The 22,298-nt window shown below is 41.4% G+C and overlaps 2 protein-coding genes across 2 annotated transcripts; both read left to right on the forward strand.

Moving 5' to 3' along the window:
* Positions 1–434: 434 nt before the first annotated feature.
* On the forward strand, positions 435–8,613 carry tmppe (transmembrane protein with metallophosphoesterase domain). Its single transcript, XM_052117602.1, has 5 exons — positions 435–1,496; positions 1,594–1,704; positions 6,180–6,345; positions 6,479–6,618; positions 6,853–8,613. The coding sequence occupies exons 1-5, from the start codon at positions 791–793 to the stop codon at positions 7,041–7,043; spliced, it is 1,314 nt and encodes a 437-aa protein (XP_051973562.1). The 5' UTR covers positions 435–790; the 3' UTR covers positions 7,044–8,613.
* Positions 8,614–16,319: 7,706 nt separating this feature from the next.
* LOC127638098 (putative sodium-coupled neutral amino acid transporter 8) lies at positions 16,320–21,987 on the forward strand. The gene is made up of 10 exons (XM_052119840.1): positions 16,320–16,517; positions 18,016–18,214; positions 19,311–19,467; positions 19,683–19,787; positions 20,679–20,736; positions 20,936–21,050; positions 21,167–21,314; positions 21,417–21,616; positions 21,722–21,773; positions 21,885–21,987. Exons 1-10 carry the CDS (start codon positions 16,320–16,322, stop codon positions 21,985–21,987), a joined length of 1,335 nt encoding a protein of 444 aa, XP_051975800.1.
* The last annotated feature ends 311 nt before the right edge of the window (positions 21,988–22,298 follow it).

A 22,298-nucleotide genomic window follows, 5' to 3' on the forward strand; every position in this document is an offset into this window, starting at 1 on the left:
ACACCATTTGGATGAATAACATCACATTAGCCACGACTCTTTAATGTAATGAATCAATGATATTAGGCTACTGCTCACACTTGCTGGCGAACATCGTTCTTGACTCCGGTCAAGATTACAATCTATAATTACGGTAATTTTGCGGGAGAAATACGGTAATCTAGTGTTCATGCAGTAAACTGCGGTTATAAAGCATACACCTGCCCTATTCAAAAGTCTTTAAACCATATTCACAGGCTAAATGAAATATACTAATGAACATCAACATCTCACAAACACATAATAAACGCTTTTTGTTGTTGTTATTATAGTAAGATTCGCTCTCCTATCAGTGAACAGGAGACAGAAAGAGCGTCTCTCTGTTCCTCCCGCAAATTACCGTAATTATCGCAATAAGCGCACACACACATTTTAATCGCGGCTTGAACGGATTCTAGAGTCCGGCAAACGACCGCCGAGGATATATTTAGTTCTTTAAACAATTCTTAGGAGAAAATTTTTGTTGCTTGGATATGTGACAATTTTATTTTGACCATGACGGGAACTATGACGGTACTCACGTTGTCAGCATAGGTCTCTGTCTACGGAACTACTTTTGTGCAGTATTTATGCCCCCACTTGACCCAGTTAAGAGAATAACGTATATTTTCTAGGACGAGTCTAGGTACCTCGAATGGAGAGGTATGCCAAACTATTATCATTCTTACAGGGTATAGTGCATGTCATATGAATTAATACATTTTTGCTATAGACTGTGCCGGGGTCAGTGACCGAGCACATACCGGCCAGTATGTTTGGGTTCAGTCGTCTCTCCGCCGAGGGCAAAGTCGGAATCGCCTCGCTGGTCGTTTTTTTCTCCATGCTCATTTCCAGAACCATCATCTCGGAGCGGGTTGACAAAGACACGCGCGCTCTGTTGTTTCGCGTCCAGTTTGTCCTGTTGCTCAACACGCTGCTGCTGCTCGGCTCTCTCTACATCTGGAAGCGTGTGGTGAGGCGGCTGTGCGGGACCAGGGGTGCACTTACATTGCCGCAGAAATGCTGGCGGCTCGTTGTTCTGCTGTTTCTCACTCTCGTTCATGGCAGTTACCTAAGCATGTTCTTCCTTGTGGACACAGAGCCACACTGGTTGTCATTGCTGAGCTTCTCTTGTTTGGGCATTTATGTAATCCTGCTGTTCTTCCTGGTGGTTTTTGGCTGCTTAAACCGCCTTCGCAGGCTTCTGTCCCCCAGCCGAGGTGATGAAGATGTGGTTGCAAGTGGCTCAGCCAGACAGACGGTGTTGGCATTGATTGTAACAGCAATATTGGCAGTGTATGGTTTAGTAAATGCTGCACAGCCTCCACAGGTAGTAGAGGTGCAGATCCCACTGGAGAAGCTCCCAGAGTCTTTGAGTGGACTCAAGTTGGTGCTTCTGTCTGACATACATCTGGGACCCACAATAGGCCGCTCCAAACTGCAGCGCATTGTTACTATGGTGAATGAGCTGGACCCAGGTGACTACATCTCAGCATTATGACGTGGGTGTTTTAAAATGCTAATTTGTACCCAGCAGATCTTGACCTTCTGTGTTTCTGTGTGTTTGTTTTGTAGATGTGGTGGTGATTGTCGGTGATTTGACCGACTCTCAAGTGACTCGGTTGAGGAGTGCTGCAGAACCACTGGGACAGATGAAGGCTCGATTGGGCACCTATTTCGCTACAGGTCTGATTTAGTGGTGGTATAACATAAGTATAAAATAGGGATTACAAACTCGAGGTTGATGATATACCGGTGCTGATAGTTGGTTTTTGGAACTATCGGTTATCTGCAAAATTCAAAGCTGTGCAAAACATTTCACTGCATAATAAATTTCCTCTTCCTTTACACACTCTACCTATTCTTTGTCTTGTTCTTCCACTTCTCCTTCTTTCTCATGGCTCATTTGCTCTGATGAATTTACTATCTATAAATAAGGTAAAACATGAACATTCAAAGATGTTTGAAAAATGTAGTAAATTGCATTTTCTTTGCTGTGTGCAATGCATTACTAATGCAGCAGACATCAATATGAAGGGATTTGACAACCTGACATGCATTTGAGAATATGACTTCAGATTAGATTAGATTCAACTTTATTGTCACTGGGCAGAGTACAGGTGCACAGCCTATGAAATGCAGTTAGCATCTAGCCAGAAGTGCAAATAGCAATATGTATGTATGTATATACATATGAGGTAGAGAAACCGATCTACCTAAACAGGTAACCAGCTCAATGCAAGTTTCTATGAATACAATACAAATTGCAAATGTAGAAGTATAAACACTGAAGGTGCATGTACAGAATGAGGTATATGTATTATAATGTAATATATTATATATGGCCAGTGCAAGAGGCATCAAGAGGTAGAAATTATGTGGAAGGGAATGTGCAAAACAATATGCAAGAATATCAGGAGGCAAGAAACATTGTAAATGTACAGTGTGGAGACAGGTTATTGTAGTGCAGGTTTTTAATTTTTTTAAAAATTTTTAAGTATTAAGTAGGATTGAGTGGGATGTAATGTTCGGTGCCTGAGTTTAGAGTTCAGTAGGCTGACAGCTGAGGGAAAGAAACTGTTCCTGAGTCTGCTGGTGCGACAGCAAATACTCCTATAGTGTCTCCCAGATGGGAGAGGAGTAAACAGACCATGGTTGGGGTGAGAGGTGCCTTTGATAATGCTTCTCACCCTCCTTAAGGTACGTACACACTGCCAGCGACATCACACGCGACAGTGACTCAATACCATTCATTTTCAATGCGAGCACAGCGACTTCCGGGGACACAAGCTGTCGCGACCGTTGGCGCTAGATGTGGGCGTGTCCAGCGACGCGACAAAGTTGAGAAAAGTTCAACTTTGGAGCGACTAACGGAAGCGACAGCCAATAGCAGAGAAGACGGGAGAGCTCACGTGATCCTTTCTCTCTCTTTCAGCTCCTGCAGTAACAGAAAGATGGATGAAAGGCTAATTCTTGCTGTTAGAAATTTTCCAGTGCTTTATATGTCTCTTCCCACGTACAAGGACATTTTTAAGAAAAATACTGCGTGGAAAGGTGTATCTGAGATCGCGGGGATTTTATGGACCCAGACAGACCGGCATTTGCATTTTCGCCGGAGATAAACAGCCGCTATGGCATACAGCACGCCTTGTTTCTCATTCATCTTTGATATAAAGCATTTTATGTACTGATTCCATTTATATTTAGTCTTTTCCCTCCAAAATGTTTGTTTTTAGTGGCAAGAAAAGAGATTCGCTGTCAACAGCAATGGAATGACATCCGTGAATGTCATTTATAAACGTTACTAGGCAACCAGTAGTGGGAACACCCACTAGCGACTTCACCGCCAGCCACTGGCGACCTGCAGCGATAAAGTTGCTGGCAGTGTGTACGCACCTTTTGGCAGCGTTTGTGGTGAATGTCTTTGATGGAGGGTAGCTGAACACCAGTGATGTATTGGGCAGTTTTCACCACCCGCTGGAGGGAGCAGTTGCCATACCACACTGTGATGCAGTGTGTTAGGATACTTTCAATAGTTCAGCGGTAACATTTCAGCAGGATGTGGGGGGACAGGTGAGCTTTCCTGAGCTTCCTACGGAATTAACGCCTTTTTGATCAGAGTGGAGGTGTTGTAGGTCCAGGAAAGATCCTCAGAGGTATGGACACCCAGGAACTTGAAGCTAGTCACATGATCCACTTCGTTCCCATCAATGTAAATGGGAGTGTATGTGTGGCCCTTCCTAGGTCCACAATCAGCTCCTTAGTCTTCTGGGTGTTGAGTGTGAGATTGTTGTTGGCACACCACACTGCCAGGTGCTGTACCTCTTCTCTGTAGGCCGTCTCATTGTTGCCACTGATCAGGCCTACCACGTGGTGTCATCTGCAAACTTGATTATGGAGTTGGAGCCATGTTCATTTATGCAGTCGTGGGTGAAGATGGAGTAGAGGATTGGACTCAGCACACAGCCCTGTGGTACACCAGTGTTCAAAGTTAGGGTGGAGTTGTGGATGCTGATCCTAACAGACTGTGGTCTTTTAATTTAGTTGTCTGTGTTAACTTTTTCAACTAAAAAACGAAAAAACTGTACAATCTGTTTAGGACAACTATAACGTCACGTTCCTGTGTTGTCTGCTCCGTGTTTTCTGTTTCACTCAGCACGTCACATTCCATGTCACGTTCCTCGTGGTCTGGTCCGTGTTTTCACCAGTCATTGTCTAGAAAACTACACTTCCCAACTCTCCTTGCCCTCACCACCTGCCAGCACTCACTCATTGTTTTCACCTGCGTATCGTTTAGTTCCATCACCTCTGTGTATATAACCCTGTTTATTTCTCCATTCCTGTGTCGGTCTTTGATGTATGTGGACGCCTGTTATCTGTGCTCTCTATCTTTATTTACTTCCCGTTTAACCCTTTGTATGCCCTCCGTGTTTTGTTTTACCTTTTCCCATCGTGGATGTTTTCTTTGTTCGTGTTTGTTTTGTTATTCAATAAAGCTTTCCGCTGCAAGTAGATCCTTGTCCCGTGTCTGCCTTCACCTGCAATCGTAACATATAAGGTGTTCAGATGGCTGTGTTAATTGTTTTGAGAGTAGTGACCTCTGTTTGGAGAAATGTGTAAAATCATTTGAGAAAAACTGTAATCGTAAGTTCTATACAACTCCTGCCACTTTGAGAACTTGGCAGTGCGATACTGCAGATATTGTTAACTTTTGTATTACAAATTGTTTGCTATGTGCCTCAATTGTAAGTCACTTTGTATAAAAGGGTTTGCCTAACCGTGCGTTCACACCAGAGGCGGCGAGAGCATTAAATCGACCGGAAGTCATTCATTTTCGATGACAACCAGCGTGTCTTGGGGCGGTGTGGGCGTCAGATCAAAGTTCAAGTGCAGTCAACATTATGGTAATGAGCTTTGACGCGGTTCGGCGGCAACCTATTGGAATATAGAAGTGCTCCGCTCTAGCAAAGTCTAGAGAACACAACCGTGTAAACTTTGTTTCCCACCAAACATTAGTTCCGAAGATAAAATGGAGGAGAAACTAATTATTGCCGTGGCGGGTTTCCCAGTAATATATGATCTATCCCTGTTTGCTTACAGGGATATAAAACTACCAAGACCCACAGTTATTATTACAAATGTATTTTATTTTGATAACAAACAACTATAATTTTAATTACTTTCTGCCATCGGTCGATTTCTTATTTTCACATTTTAAAGAGTTCATGAGGATATACGCTACTTGTGATAGGTCGGCAAAAAGTAAATGGTCGACATGTCTGGATGTTTAAATTGCGGCCCCTTTAAATATAGTTCACAAAACAAAGCATTCTGAACAAACGTTGCCACCTATTTCAACTACGTCAGAGCGTCCTTGAGCGTTGAAGGCAGGGCAGCCAGAGCGAATTTTGACGCTCTCGCCGCTTCTGGTGTGAACGCACGGTAATGACTAAATGTAAATGTAAAATAATTATCCCCTTTGGATTTTAGGCTTGTTTACAGTTAAAAGTCCTGCATGATGGACAAAATATTTGCTGCTTTATGGTTATATTTGGGATTTTAATTGCAAAATAAACTGCATCTGAGATTCTATTCATGTCTGTGCCTGTCACAGTAAAGACGATGTTTCTTTTTAATATTATTGGGATAGTTCACCCAAAAATGAAAATTCTCTCATAATTTACTCACCCTCATATCGTCCCAGATGTGCATGACTTTCATTCTTCACCAGAATACATTTGAAGAAAATTAGAAAATTATCTTTGCTCTCCTTAAAATGCAAGTGGATGGTGATTGGACTTTTTAAGTTCCAAAAAGAACAGACAGTCAGGATAAACTTCATCCATACGTCTTCATGTCTTCTAAAGCAACACGGTCGCTTTTGGTGTGGAAAAGATCAGTATTTAAGTCCTTTTTTAACTATAAAACATCACTACCAGTCAGCAGCAGTATGCATGTGTGACATAATCATGTTGGCATGTTCATGTGAGAACTGATGCACATGCGACACACCCGGAAGAACAGCGCTGTTTACAACCGAGTTGGAGGAATGTATCAGCCTTTTCCAGCACCTTGATTATCAGTATCTGCAAAGTTCATTACCTCTATTAAAAACATGTACTAAAGCTGTATGCATACAATGTTTTTGCTGTGTTTTTCAGGCAATCATGACTACTACACTGCTGATGTCGAAGGCTGGTTTGAACTGCTGCGCTCAGTGGGAATCGAGCCACTTCACAACAGCCACGCAAAAGTGTTCAGCCCTGAACAGACTCAAGACTGGATTTGCCTTGCAGGCATCGATGACTTAGAGGCTCAGATGCTACGGTTAGTTCACAGTGAGGTTATAACTCTCTGCTAAGCTTATCCTCTCCAAGAGGCTCCTTTGAATTCATTCAAGTCTGATCATATAGTATTATTTGCCTATGGGCTCACGTCAGTGGTGTTGCTTTGGTTAAAGATACCCCGGCCATGGCATGGATGTTGAGAAAGCTCTTAGTGGTTGTAGTGCTCAGAGGCCCATTATTCTTCTAGCACATCAACCTCAGGCTGCCAAACAGGCCCTCCAGCAAAGGCCAGACATCAACCTGGTTCTCTCAGGTATTGTGCATAGACTTTATGTCAATGAGATTATCGTTAATAGTGGTGTTACCTAGAAAGTACACTTTTTGTCAATTGTAGCACTGGTAGCATATATTTGGTTTTATTCAAACAAGTTTACTAGAACTACATTAGGAACATACTGCTGCATCACACCAAAGAAAATATTATCTGTTTTGACTATAATGACTTGTACATGATTGGGCTCAAAATGCAATTTTTTTGTTTGTGTAGGTCATACACATGCTGGTCAGCTGTTCCCCCTCACCATTCTGGCATTCCTTGCAAATCCATTTTTCTGTGGACTCTACCGTGTCTCTGAACACACTATGGTCTATGTTACCCCTGGAACTGGTTATTATGGCATCCCAATGAGAATTGCAAGCCGATCAGAAATCACAAAAATTATACTGTTACGTGCCTGAGTCAACAGTGCAGGGATCAAACACACATTTTTCCCTATATTACCTTAAAAAGATTGGTGTCTCACACAATGAGTTACACTGTAATTATTTTGTAATGTATGCATAATTATTTTGTTCTCTTATCAAATATCTATTAGGCATACAGTCTTTTCAAAATTGAAAGTGTTTGCACTATGAATTGCTATAATACTGTATATGCACAATCTTGTCCAAGCCAATTTTACAGAATGGGTCAGTGCAGTATCTTGATCAGAGACACATTCAGAAGTTATAATTGTCTGTAAGCTAATAGTTGCAATCCAAGTAGAGTTGGGGCAATCGAGTTCAGACTTGTGTCTGAATCAAGTCCAATTTTAATGGACTTGGACTTGACTTGGACTCGAGCCTTTAGTCATGGGATTTTTTTCAAACAAACACACAAACAAGCCCCATGGTAAATGACCATACCTCCTCTTTTCCCCAGACATGTCCTCTTTTTCAGACCTGAAAAAGCATCCAGGCGGGATTTCAAAATTGCCTCTAAATGTCCGGGATTTGGCTTTGTCGTCATAATGATGTGCTCTCTACAGTTAGTACTATCATACATTCTGTGTATATGATATACTGTGCATCAGTTTTCACGTGTACATGGCCTTACGTGCGATTATTCTGGCTGAGAGCAGCAGCGCGCACTCTTGTAAAGTACTTTCTCTCTCTCCCTACTTAACTTTAAGGAAGTAGGCTACATCTAGACACAGCAGGGGGACTGAAAATTCCATTAGAAATGTAATAAAAATTAATTTCTAATGGTATCTGATCTTTTCTGTTTTAGTTTATGGGCATTATTAAATGTTTTAAAATGACCATTTATTAAATGTATTAAACATATTAATTGTATTTAATTAATTACATTAAATGCATTTCACCCATAATTTTAGATAAAAAAAAACTAAATTGAATGGACAAATTGAAAATGAAGTAGAAATAAAAACTCAATTAAATTGAGTTTACATTTACAATTTAAATCCAGATTCTTGACTTGACTCAGGTGGACTCGATCTAAATCCAAGCACTTTAATATGATAATATTCCAAAAGGTGCCAGTTTTTAATCATTCAATAGATGTTTGGGATGTTAAACCCAGGCCTCTTTATTTTAATTAAAATTGTATCATGTAATCAAACTTGAATTCATTGCACTGTGAGTCAATCAGGGATTTCATTAATCACCTGCTGTTGCCATTACAAGTTTTGATTATTAAAAGTTGTTTCTACAACAGTGCATCATTAATCCAATAGGAATAGGGCCTCAGTATTCTAAACAGCATGTTTTATAAAGGGGTGACCAGGGCTGCTTGTCACAAAGGGAAGTCATCCATAGGGCTATACAATATGTATGTCCAATTTCTATAATGCTTGCTTTCTCTAGCAGTGGTTTTGAAAGTTGGCTTCAAACACCCAGTCTTCAAACAGAACAGTTTTTGTTATTGTAATAATTCAAACTAAAATTCTAGTATGAGCATACAGTATATTTAATATCTTTTGGGCCTGCTAATGAGTCATGTTCTCACTAAAGGTTATAGTGTGTCAAAAGAACCGACACTAGAGGTCTCTCTTGAGCGCCGAATATGCCTCTGATCTATGAAAAAAGGCCACTGAGAAGTTGGCAGACAGTATTTGCATACCCCGCCCCCGGACATACGGGTATAAAGGCAAGGAAATATGTCGAGTTCATTCAGGATTTTTCTGAGGAGCCGGAAATGGTCCGGCCACTACAGTGGCTCGGCTCAATGACGTGGCCGGGAGGACACAACGTCTCGTTCTCTCCATCAGGGAACATCTGTAACCTAGACGTTCCCCGTCTGTCTCTCACTTCGATGTTGTGTCGAAGAAGCGACACTAGGGGTCCAATTTAAATGTGCTGAGCCGTGTAGGTGTTCTGCTGATATTTTACGTGCAAAGGTGAGCAGCTGTGTCAGACTGCACGTACCCTTCCCCAATGCCCCAAAAGAGTCGTCGGAATCCTTCTGGTTACCCTAGACTGCGGACCCACAAGGGCTAGGGAGGAATCATCCAGGGATGAGAAAGCGCACAATTTTACCTCGGCCGAGGGAAAGGACGCTAGGTGCAAGCGATCCACCCGGCCAGTCCGTCAATGTGTTACCGAGTTCTACCGGCTCGGACCTGAGATTGTAAAAATCTTGCAAGGGTATTTATTAGGTGTTGCCCAACCCGCTGCTCTACATATGTCTGCTAGGGAGGTGTCCAAGAGGACGCAACACTCCTTGTTGAGTGTGCTCGGACCCGCAAAAGGGGGGGGGTATGGGGCACGGCCTGGGTGTGATAGGCCAATGAAATGGCATCCACGACCCAGTGGGAAAGCCTCTGTTTGGAGACAGCGTTCCCTTTCCTGCCAAAGCAGACAAAGAGCTGCTCAGAACATCTAGAGCCCTGCGAGCAGTCCAAATAGGTACGCAAAGCACGTACCAGACACAGCAAAGAAGGGGCTGGGTCTGCCTCCTCCTGGGGCAATGCTTGCAGGTTTACCTGGTCTCTAAAGGGCGTGGTAGGAACGTTGGGCATGTAGCCCGGTCGCGGTCTTAGGATCACATATGTGTCTGCCGGACCGAACTCCAGACGAGTGTCGCTAACAGAGAACGCTTGCAGGTCCCCGACCCTCTTGATGGAGGTGAACACGATCAGCAGGGCAGTCTTAAGAGAGAGGGCCCTGTGTCCAACTGATTCTAGCGGCTCGAAAGAAGTTCTCTGGAGGCCCGCGAGGACCACCGAGGGAACCCAGGAGGGGAACAGGCTTGGCCGGGAGGGATTCAACCTCCGGGCACCTCTTAGCAACCTGGTGATTAAGTCGTGCTTACCCAAAGCTTGACTCGGACTCGAGCCTTTAGGACATGGGATTTTTTTTCAAACAATCCCCATGGTAAATGACCATGTGTCCTCTTTTCCCCAACAAAACTGGTAGAAGGGGCTTTGGTTTGGTTGATCATGTCTACGACTGTAGGTGGTAGGCCCGTCCAGGGGCCAGACATGGAGGTTCCAAAGGTCTGGGTGCGAATGCCAGAGTGTGCCCTGTCCCTGAGAAAGAAGGTCTTTCCTCAGGGGAATTCGCCAGGGAGGGGCTGTCGCGAGGAGTACGAGGTCCGAGAACCAGGCCCGGGTGGGCCAATAGGGAGCCACTAGTGTGACTTGTTTCTCGTCCTCCCTGACCTTGCACAGCACCTGTGCAAGAAGGCTCACTGGGGGAAATGCGTACTTGTGCAGCCCTGCAGGCCATCTGTGTGCCAGTACGTCTGCCCCGAGGGGAGCCTCTGTTCGGGCATACCAGAGAGGGCAGTGGGAGGTCTCTCGGGAGGCAAACAGGTCTACCTGGGCATGCGCTTCCTGCGGGGTGCTCGACACTGGGGCTGAGGGCTGGGCCCAATCTTGGTTGAGGCAGAGCAGCACGTATTTTTTACTTTTCTTGAAGCCACAGGAGGACGCCCTCGGCGAGCAGACGGGGCATGGCCCATGGTGGTAGGTTTGCGGTGGGGCAGGATGTGTGAAATGGCCTCCGTCTGCTACTTCACCGCTGAAGACTGCTGGGTGGTGTCGTCAACGGTGCCGCCTAATGGACGGAGCTTGGAGACGGGGGCGTTCGAGAAAGTGTGCTTTGTCTACCTCCAAAATTGCGACCAGGTCCAGTCCATAGATTGCGTTTCTGGACCACAGGGGTGACCATCGCCCGTTCGAGTGCCGGCGCTTCTGACCTTCATGGCCGGGGGGCGCGATCGGTCATTGAGCGGATGGATGATCCATGTCTCCAGAAGCAATATGATAAGTGTGGGTGAGAAACAGAAATAAGCCGCATTTTCACTACACCATGCAACACTTTTGGATCTGATTTGAGCTTCGGCTGTGTTCATATATTTCAGCTTGTGTGACTAAAATGTATGTGCCAGACCGTAAGTGATGTATTCATGCAAAATGATCTGCCCAAAGTGAGAAATATCAATGGATTTTGTCCTTAACTTTATTCTAAATGCCTGCTACTTCTGTATTTTCGACAATTATGTTTTGTATAAGTCAGAAATGGTTGTTTAATTTGCAAATATAACACAAAAGGTTTTGTGATTACAGTAAATGTGTAGATTTGTCATTTATTTCTGCACACACAAAACCTACATATTTAAAATCAGATCTATGAATGTATTCTTCTATTAATTTATTTTCATAAAATCCTTCATAAAAGAGTTGTCAGTCATGAACCAAACCAACCAGCTCCAAGGTGAATCTCAACATTACAAACTTTCCAGCATTCCACACTCCGTTTTGATGGTTCTCGTAGTTCACTTGTTTTTGCTGATTTTCAGTGTAAACATACTACTTGCACTATTTACAATTCAAAATGAAGTACAATAGTGCAGAAGAGTGCGGTTTGGGATGTAGCATTTCATTTTCAAATTCTTCTTCTTTTGGCGAATCACATTCTTTGTGCATATCAGAGGACAATTTATAGTAAAAAAGGACTTAAAGGAATGTTCCGGGTTCAACACAAGTTCAGCTCCATCGACAGCATTTGTGTCATAATGTTGATTACCACAAAAATGAATATTGACTCACTCCTCCTTTTCTTATAAAAGCAAAAATCGAGGTTACGGTGAGACACTTACAATGAAAGTGAATATGGCAAATTTTTGGAGGGTTTAAAGTTAAACACAGAAATGACAAGCTTAACATTTTATAAAAGCACTTGCATTCATTTTTCTGTTAAAGCTTGTGTATTATTTGAGCTGTAAAGTTGTTTATATGGTAATTTTTACAGCCGTTTTAGTGTTTATTGACATTACATTGTCATGGTTATGAAGTTGTAAAATTGGCAATAACTTTACACAGAAAAGGTTAGTAAGAGATTTTATCACACTAAAATCATGTTAACACACATATTCTTTACGTTTTGTGGCTATACTTTTGACACTAAGTAACGTTTGCAGATTGACCCCCATTCACTTCCATTGTAAGTGCCACACTGGAACCAAGATTTTTGCAAGTCAAGGTGGTAATCAATATTATGCCACAAACGCTGTCGATTGTATAGAACCCGGAACATTCCTTTAAAGGGATAGTTCACCCAAAAAAATGTGATTCTCTCATCCTTTACTCACCCTTATCCCATCCTAGATGTTTATGACTTTCTTTCTTCTGCAGAACACAAACAAACATTTTTAACAGAATATCTCAGCTCTGAAAGTCCAAAAAACACATAAAGGCAGCATAAAAAATTATCCATAAGACTGTGGTTAAATTTACAGTATATCTTCACAAGCGATATATTAGGTGTGTGATCAATATTCAAGTCATTTTTTTACTATAAATTCTTCTCCCTGGTAAATCACAAAAAAATAAAAGAAGAATGGGAAATTGAAAGTGGAGATTTATTGTCACCAAGAAGGCTACCAGTTTGAGTCCTGGCTCAAGCCAAGGACAGGTCACGTGTATTGGAGACTCTAAATTTCCCGTAGGTATGAGAGAGAGTGTGAATGTGTTGGACTGTGTATTTAGCCCTGTGATGGACTGGCCACCTGTCCAGGGTGTTTCCCTGCCTTCGGCCTGAGACAGCTGGAATAGGCTCAAACACTCCCCTCACCATACATAGGACAAGCAAGAAAATGGCTGGTTCAAAATGCAATTTGCAATACTAAAAGTAACTTTACCACACTAATGCAATCGGTTCAGCATTTATGCACGCAATTATACAAACCCCCCAGCCCCCCATTTGAAAACACACAAAATATGGATGTATATCAGCAATAGGCTGATTTAATAGGCTTGGGGTAAAAGGCACACACACTTGGGGTTAAAGGCACACACACTTGGGGTTAAATGCACACACTTGGGGTAAAAGGAACACACACTTGGGGTAAAAGGCACATACACTTGGGGTAAAAGGCACACACACTTGGGGTAAAAGGCACACACATTTGGGGTAAATGGCACATAAACTTGGGGTAAAAGGCACACACACTTGGGGTATAAGGTACACACACTTGGGGAAAGGGCACACACACTTGGGGTTAAAGGCACACACACTTGGGGTAAAAGGCACACACATTTGGGATAAATGGCACACAAACTTGGGGTAAAAGGCACACACACTTGGGGTAAAAGGCACACACACTTGGGATAAAAGGCACACACACTTGGGATAAAAGGCACACAAACTTGGGGTAAAAGGCACACACACTTGTGGTAAAAGCCACACACACTTGGGGTAAAAGGAACACAAACTTGGGGGGAAAGCCACACACACTTGGTGTAAAAGGAACACACACTTGGGGGGAAAGCCACACACACTTGGGGAGGAAAGCCACACACACTTGGGGTAAAAGGAACACACACTTGGGATAAAAGGCACACACACTTGGGATAAAAGGCACACACACTTGTGGTAAAAGCCACACACACTTGGGGTAAAAGGAACACAAACTTGGGGTTAAAGGCACACAAACTTGGGGTAAAAGGAACACACACTTGGGGGAAAGCCACACACACTTGGGGTAAAAGGCACACACACTTGGGGTAAAAGGCACACACACTTGGGGTAAAAGGAACACACACTTGGGGTAAAAGGAACACACACTTGGGGTAAAAGGCACACACACTTGGGGTAAAAGGCACACACACTTGGGGTAAATGGCACATAAACTTGGGGTAAAAGGCACACACACTTGGGGTATAAGGTACACACACTTGGGGAAAGGGCACACACACTTGGGGTTAAAGGCTCACACACTTGGGGAAAGGGCACACACACTTGGGGTTAAAGGCACACACACTTGGGGTAAAAGGCACACACATTTGGGATAAATGGCACACAAACTTGGGGTAAAAGGCACACACACTTGGGATAAAAGGCACACACACTTGGGATAAAAGGCACACACACTTGGGGTAAAAGGCACACACACTTGGGGTAAAAGGAACACAAACTTGGGGGGAAAGCCACACACACTTGGTGTAAAAGGAACACACACTTGGGGGGAAAGCCACACACACTTGGGGAGGAAAGCCACACACACTTGGGGTAAAAGGAACACACACTTGGGATAAAAGGCACACACACTTGGGATAAAAGGCACACACACTTGTGGTAAAAGCCACACACACTTGGGGTAAAAGGAACACAAACTTGGGGTTAAAGGCACACAAACTTGGGGTAAAAGGAACACACACTTGGGGGGAAAGCCACACACACTTGGGGAGGAAAGCCACACACACTTGGGGTAAAAGGACACACACTTGGGATAAAAGGCACACACTTGGGATAAAAGGCACACACACTTGTGGTAAAAGCCACACACACTTGGGGTAAAAGGAACACAAACTTGGGGTTAAAGGCACACAAACTTGGGGTAAAAGGAACACACACTTGGGGGAAAAGCCACACACACTTGGGGAGGAAAGCCACACACACTTGGGGTAAAAGGAACACACACTTGGGATAAAAGGCACACACACTTGGGATAAAAGGCACACACACTTGTGGTAAAAGCCACACACACTTGGGGTAAAAGGAACACACACTTGGGGTAAAAGGCACACACACTTGGGGTTAAAGGCACACAAACTTGGGGTAAAAGGCACACACACTTGGGATAAAAGGCACACACACTTGGGATAAAAGGCACACACACTTGGGGTAAAAGGCACACACACACGGGGTAAAAGGAACACACACTTGGGGTAAAAGGCACACACATTTGGAGTAAATGGCACATAAACTTGGGGTAAAAGGCACACACACTTGGGGTATAAGGTACACACACTTGGGGAAAGGGCACACACACTTGGGGTTAAAGGCACACACACTTGGGGAAAGGGCACACACACTTGGGGTTAAAGGCACACACACTTGGGGTAAAACGCACACACACTTGGCGTAAAAGGCACACACACGGGGTAAAAGGCACACACACATGGGGTAAAAGGCACACACACACATGGGGTAAAAGGAACACACACTTGAGGTAAAAGGCACACACATTTGGGGTAAATGGCACACAAACTTGGGGTAAAAGGCACACACACTTGGGGTAAAAGGCACACACACTTGGGATAAAAGGCACACAAACTTGGGGTAAAAGGCACACACACTTGTGGTAAAAGCCACACACACTTGGGGTAAAAGGAACACAAACTTGGGGGGAAAGCCACACACACTTGGTGTAAAAGGAACACACACTTGGGGGGAAAGCCGCACACACTTGGTGTAAAAGGAACACACACTTGGGGGGGAAAGCCACACACACTTGGGGTAAAAGGAACACACACTTGGGGGGAAAGCCACACACACTTGGTGTAAAAGGAACACACACTTGGGGGGAAAGCCACACACACTTGGGGGGAAAGACACACACACTTGGGGTAAAAGGCACACACACTTGGGGTAAAAGGCACACACACTTGGGGTAAAAGGCACACACTTGTGGTAAAAGCCACACACACTTGGTGTAAAAGGAACACACACTTGGAGGTAAAGCCGCACACACTTGGGGTAATGTGTAGATATAAGAGCAATAGTTATAATGTAAATTTGTCAGCCAATGGAAATAATGTTAAAAACAGCAAGCCCCATTGTACCCTACTTGATTTCTGTAATCTGATTACGTAATCCAGACTACATGTGATACATTACTACTGAGCACTGACAACTAAAATTGGCCATATTCACATCTTCATTTCCTTCAAAATGTAATCAAAGCAAAGCAATGGGAGTTCATAAACGAGCTGTTTTTTCTGGCACGTGCCTCAAGTGAGAGCTTTAAATGAATGTTTACTCAAGTGGTTCGAGCGGGGTCGCAAGACGAGCACTAATTAAATTTACACAACCTTCCACTTTTGAAAATAAATCCATGAATGCCCACTGCCAAACAGATCACCAGGGTCTAATTTAAGCGGACAGTTGCAGTGCTTAAATCGTTCTTGTGTGAAATCACCAGCAAATTCCTCGTAATATGCATCTTTAGAGAAGCATTCATTTAAGCTCGAACCCCTCTATTACAAACGCTAGCAAGTCTTTACAATATTTCTCACCCTGGGATGACATTTTTAAGGGGGCTTACTTGAGGCAGCTGCTTCACTCGCAAAACTAAATTGAACCACGAGTTTAGACCAGTCAAGTGCGGATGCATTGGGAAAACGCTCCATAGCTTTTTGTTATACTTTTTTTTTTTTTAAATCTGAGAATCTGATTTTCTTGATACATCCTCGTGCCGCTTGAGGAGGTCCGGTGCACGCACTGATCATGGAGGAGCTGGCCCGGGAGAGCATCCGCAGCATCAGTCTCCTCTCCAAACCTGCGCGGGGTTCGGAAGTCCCACGCCTCGGCTCATTTGGAGCTGTTTTCATCATGCTTAAATCCGCCCTCGGCGCGGGTTTGCTTAACTTTCCCTGGGCTTTTGAGAAGGCTGGCGGCGTGAATACGGCCATCAGTGTAGAGATGGTGTGTTAAATTTCTAACAAATGTCGATAAGTCGTTTTTAACGCTAGACTTTTACACAGGTAATTGAGTGTTTTGCTCCCTTGCTCTCAATATTTAGCTTCATTTGGGAAAGAATCATAATATCCTTGAAGTACTGATAATGCTAACCCTACATTTGTTTCTGATATTGATGTGATCATAAGTATTTGGGGTGGGGAAAAACCCTCACTCAAAAACTAAAAAACTAAAATAAAAATTATATATAGGCCTATATATATAATTTTAAGCTTATTTTAGTTTTTAGTTTTTGAGTGAGGGTTTATATATTTATATGTCTATTTTAAAAATATATGCATTTCAATTTCATAACAAAATTCCATAAAATTGAATTGTGTAATGTTTTACTAAATTAAATTAATAAAACGTAATCATATATTAGGTTACTTACGTTACAATAACAATAATAATAAAAAAAATCCTCAATGTTATTATATCAAAGGGATAGTTCACCCAAAAAATTAAATTATCTCATCATTTACTCACCCTCATGCCATCCCAGATGAGTATAACTTTCTTTCTTCTGCAGAACACAAAGGAAGATTTTAGAAGAATACTTCAGCTCTGTTGGTCCATTCAATGCAAGTGACTGGTAGCCTGAACTTTGAAGCTCCAAAAAAATCACATAAAGGCAGTTTAAAAGTAATTAAAACATTTTTAACCACTGCAGTGGTTAAATACGTGCCATCAGAAGTGATATAAGTGTGGGTGAGTAACAGATTAATAGTGAAATCCTTTTTGACTATAAATTCTCCTCCCTGTTGAATAGGAGGTGATATGCACAAAAAATGTGAATTGCCAAAAACAAAAGAAGAAGAAAGTGAAAGTGGAGATTTATAGTTTAAAAAAAGAACTTAAATATTGATCTGTTTCTCATCCAAACTTATCATATCGCTTCTGAAGTCATGGATTTAACTGCTGGAGTTGTATGGATTATATTTTTGCAGTCTATGTGCTTTTTGGACCTTAAAGTTTCTGGGAACAATTCACTGGGATCTAGAGGTATTCTTTCAGCATGGGCAGTCAGCGCAGCTCCAGCTGTGTGTTTCGCAGAAATAAGAAAGTCATACACATCTGGGATGACATCAGGGTGTTACTCACAGTGAGTCACAAATTAAATGAAAGGTGGTAGGTGTTTCAGAGAAAGCTACTGTCTTTAAAGTGTGTGTGGGGGTGACTGAGGGTCCATTTCTCTTTCCAGATTAGCAGATCTTTAGCAAAGTTACCTCAAACTGGCAGTGACTTAGCCATTCTCACTATATTACTAGATAGCATCTGCACTTGTGGTTTGTGCCTGTGTGTCAGGTTCCTCGTGGGGTTTTGGAGTGCTCCTGAAAACTAGAAGTTCCTTGCCAGCCAGCTCACATAAAGCCTTACACAGTGGTGCTAATGTTAATGCCTACAGTGCATACATACATAGTGGGGTTTAAAGCAAATCAGCATCTTTCTTTCTGTTTCTCAGGTTTCTCTGGTATTTCTGATCAGTGGGTTGATCATTCTCGGCTATGCCTCATCAATCAGTCGGCAGAACACATATCATGATGTGGTGCGAGAAGTGTGTGGACAGAGGATCGGCCATCTGTGCGAGATCTGCTTTGTTTTCAACCTCTTCATGATCTCTGTCGCCTTTTTGGTGGTTGTGCAGGATCAACTTGATAAACGTAAGTATGGTGTTTGTGCCACTTTTTAATTCCATAAGAGTCATTCTGTGTGTGGATGTGCCTGTCGAGCTGAACACAAATGAAGATTTTTAAAAGAATGTTTCAACTCTGTAGGTCCTCACAATGGAAGTTGTGAAAATGGAAAAAAAATCTAATTTTTAAGCCCCAAAATCAACATAAAGGCAACATAAAATGAATCCGTAAGAATCCAGCAGTTAAATCCATGTCTTCAGACATGATATGATATGTGTGGGTGAGAAACAGATCAATATTTATGTATTTTTTATCGTAAATTCTCCTCCCTGCCCAGTAGGGGCCGATATACATTAAGACTGTGAATCACCAAAAACAGAAGAAGAAGAATGTGAATGGGAGCAGGGGAGGATAATTTAAAGGAGCGTAAATATTGATCTGTTTCTCACCCACACCTATCATATCACTTCAGAAGACATGTATTTAGCCACCAGAGTCTTTTAGATTACTTTTATGCTGCCTTTATGAGAATTTTGGAGCGTCAACATTTTGTTACCCATTCACTTGCATTGTTTGGACCTACAGAGCTGAAATATTCTCCTAAAAACCTTTGTTTCTGTCCTGCTGAAGAAAGAAAGTCAAACACATCTGGGATGGCATTAGGGTGAGTAAATAATGAGATAATACATTTTTTTGAGTGTGTCCCTTTTTGTGTGAGCAACGATAACATCTATTAATTGTATATGAGAGAGAGAGAGAGAGAGAGAGAGAGAGAGAGAGAGATAATAAAGGGGTCTCAAAGGGGTATCTATGCACATATGTTTCAGCATTTTTTTTCCATAATATGTTGTACATTTTTAATGTAATTTTATATTGTATAGTGTATATTGTTACTATAATTTTTTTTTTATCTTATTTTATTCACTACTTATTTTACACACTACCTTATTTTAATTTTAATTTAATTATTATTATTATTTTCTTGTCAGTATTTTTTTACACAATTTATGTTTAGCATTATTATAAGTAAACACAATTGTGCTCAATAAAGAAAGATAGATATAGAGAGAGAGAGAGAGAGAGATCCTGTCCACTTTTAAATATAATTGTTTGTGTGTTGCAGTGTGTCTGTCTCTGTATGAGACTGTGACAGGCTCTACAGAAGGAGAAATACCATATCATTGGTACGCAGATCACCGTTTTGCACTCTTTGTCATGTGCCTTGTTATCATCCTCCCACTCTCAATACCCAAAGAGATCGGCATCCAGAAATACACAAGGTATGTGTTCAAAAACTGATATATTTTTCATTTAGTGCCTAGTGAATTAGTGATGGATTTATATAACATTTAATACTATCATCATTTTAGGGTCTGGTGAAAAGCACTGCAGTACATAATGCTTAGTTCCTTTTCCCCCACCTCGTTTCCTACATTTACTTGCCTTACCTATCACTATCTCTGATCACTTAAAATTTGTGTGTTTATGTTGCTAGTGTACTGGGAACTCTGGCTGCTACATACCTGAGCGTGGCTGTAATTGTGAAGTATTACCTGAAAGATGAGCATACAGCTGACATTACACCAGAGCACAGTGAAGGGTGAGTTAAGAGTTGATCTAAATAGAAATGTGTTATAAGTAGGGATGTCAATCAATTTTAATCGAATGAATTACATTATATGCAGAATAGTTAACCAAATTAATCACAATTAATTGCATATATCAATATTTGCTCAATAAGTCCCCCAAATGAAAATAATTAAATACATAATTATTAAATTTATTATAATAATGATGTATTTATTATAGAATAATATAATAAATAAATTAATATACGCATAACAAAATAATAATGTAAATATAACAATTACATTATTGTGGCAGACAAGTAAAGCGTTGATTAAAGTGTAATCATTAGACAATAAAAAAGGTGTCTTTAAAGTCAATATAGTATTTGCTTTATTTCCATATCGTTGAACACAAGCCTGTCGACAGCAATCTACCCAAGGTTTACTTGGGCTGTTCTCATTACACATGTTTTTGTGTTCCGTCTGTAGATGCATCAGATGGATGCTTTTGGAGCGTCTCACTTAGATTGCATTTGCCATTATCATTTTTAGGAGTGTCAAGTTAAATGTAGTTTGCAGCTTTAACGAACGTGTCAAGGGACACTTGCACTCTGTTCCATCTAGCTGTCTATGAACAGCTGTCCGTTGGTTCCCTGTACAGCTGGAGCTGCGCTGACTGCCCATGCTGACAGCGACTCACAAAAACAAGAAAGTGGTACTTCAAGCTTGAATTGTTCTGTTAGTGGAAAAATTCCTCATTACAGAATTTACATATGGTCAGGGGGCATGATTAATTGTGTGTGGTTTTTTACATTAACACACTGAATTAATACATTAAATCGACAGCCTTAGTTATAATGTGCTATATTTGCTTTTCCATATGAGTGAATATCATTTTTATTTATGTTTTGTGTTTGTAACAGGTTGGACTCGTTGGCCTCCATGTTCAGTGTGGTTCCTACTATCTGTTTTGGTTTCCAGGTCCGATTGTACAATCACTAGTGCATTTTTGCATGAGCGGTTAAAACAATTTCCTTTGAATGTTTGACTGTTTTGTTTTTTCAAGGCTTATATGCTGAACTGTTTACTGTTTATTTGTAGTTTTTTTTATTTTTGTTCAGATCAAAATATATTATTATTATATATGTATTATATATAATATATATGATTTATATTACAGTGTCACGAAGCTTGCATTGCAATATACAGCAGCATGGAGAACAAGAAGATTACACATTGGGTCTTCATCTCGGTTACTTCTATGGTTTTCTGCCTGCTTATTTATACTCTTACAGGTGAGTTAATTGGCCAAATCCTCTGTGATATATGCCCATATTTAAAGAGATTGTTATTATCATACAATGTGGAAATTAAGATACTAAAAGACTGACACATTGTTGCAATACTGCAGGTGTATTTGGCTTTCTTACATTTGGACGGGCAGTAGCCTCAGATATTCTGATGTCATATCCTGGAAATGATGTTGTGATGATTATTGCTAGGCTGCTGTTTGGGATTTCGATTATCACCATCTATCCTATAATACTACTGTTGGGCAGGTACTGTAAACCATAAATACAGTTATTTGTATAGCTCACTGTGCTCACACATATACATACTGTATACACACTCATGTGCCAATGGTTGTGTCTAATTCACAGGTCTGTGATTCAAACACAAATATTGCGCTTCTGGGAAAAACGGGCCTTAATTACATCTGTGATTGAGAGTCGGTGCCGTTTGATTCTAACAATTCTCTGGATCACTGTGACTCTCCTCGTCGCCATCTATGTACCAGACATGAGTGAAGTCATCAGCGTAATTGGAGGAATTAGTGCCTTCTTTATCTTCATCTTTCCTGGTAAGGCACTCAGTGATACAATACAATCTCATCCCACTTAGGGGTCAGCACACAAACATTCATGCACTTTCAGATACAGAAACTTACCAAGCTGATTTTCTGCAGGGCTGTGCCTCATTTTCGCCATGCAGACAGAACCTATCAGTCACAGGAAGAGGTTAGTAATGTCTGTGTTTCTACTTTTCTATAATTTAACACCTATTTAATTATTCTCTCTCTCTCTCTCTTACACACAATTTATTTATATATTTTTGTCTTTCTCTTTCAGAACCCTCTTTACAGCCTGGGGTGTGATTACTGTCATTACTGGAGCTTTTATCTTTGGCCAGAGCACCACTATAGCTGCTATGGAGATGTTTCACAAATTCTAACCTTCATAATGAAATCCTCATCATTTGCAATATCATTACCTCAGTAGAGTGTGTTGATTAATTTATAAATGTCAAAGTTGATCAATTTCAAGATGGTATAATGTGATTGAACTGAATACTTTTAAAATAAAAAAGTGCCTTGTATTTATATCACTGTTCAGTTTTAGATCTGTTTGCCTTTGCTAATGAAATAGACAGAAAGCATATTTTGTCTTATATAATTGTGTTTAGACAAGTATGGGCTTAGATAAATGTGTTGAATGTAATAACTGTCCCTATTTAGGTGGTATATGAGAGAATATGCATATGAA

Source organism: Xyrauchen texanus, chromosome 1 (assembly GCF_025860055.1).
Source record: "Xyrauchen texanus isolate HMW12.3.18 chromosome 1, RBS_HiC_50CHRs, whole genome shotgun sequence".
In the NCBI taxonomy this organism is placed as follows: domain Eukaryota; kingdom Metazoa; phylum Chordata; class Actinopteri; order Cypriniformes; family Catostomidae; genus Xyrauchen; species Xyrauchen texanus.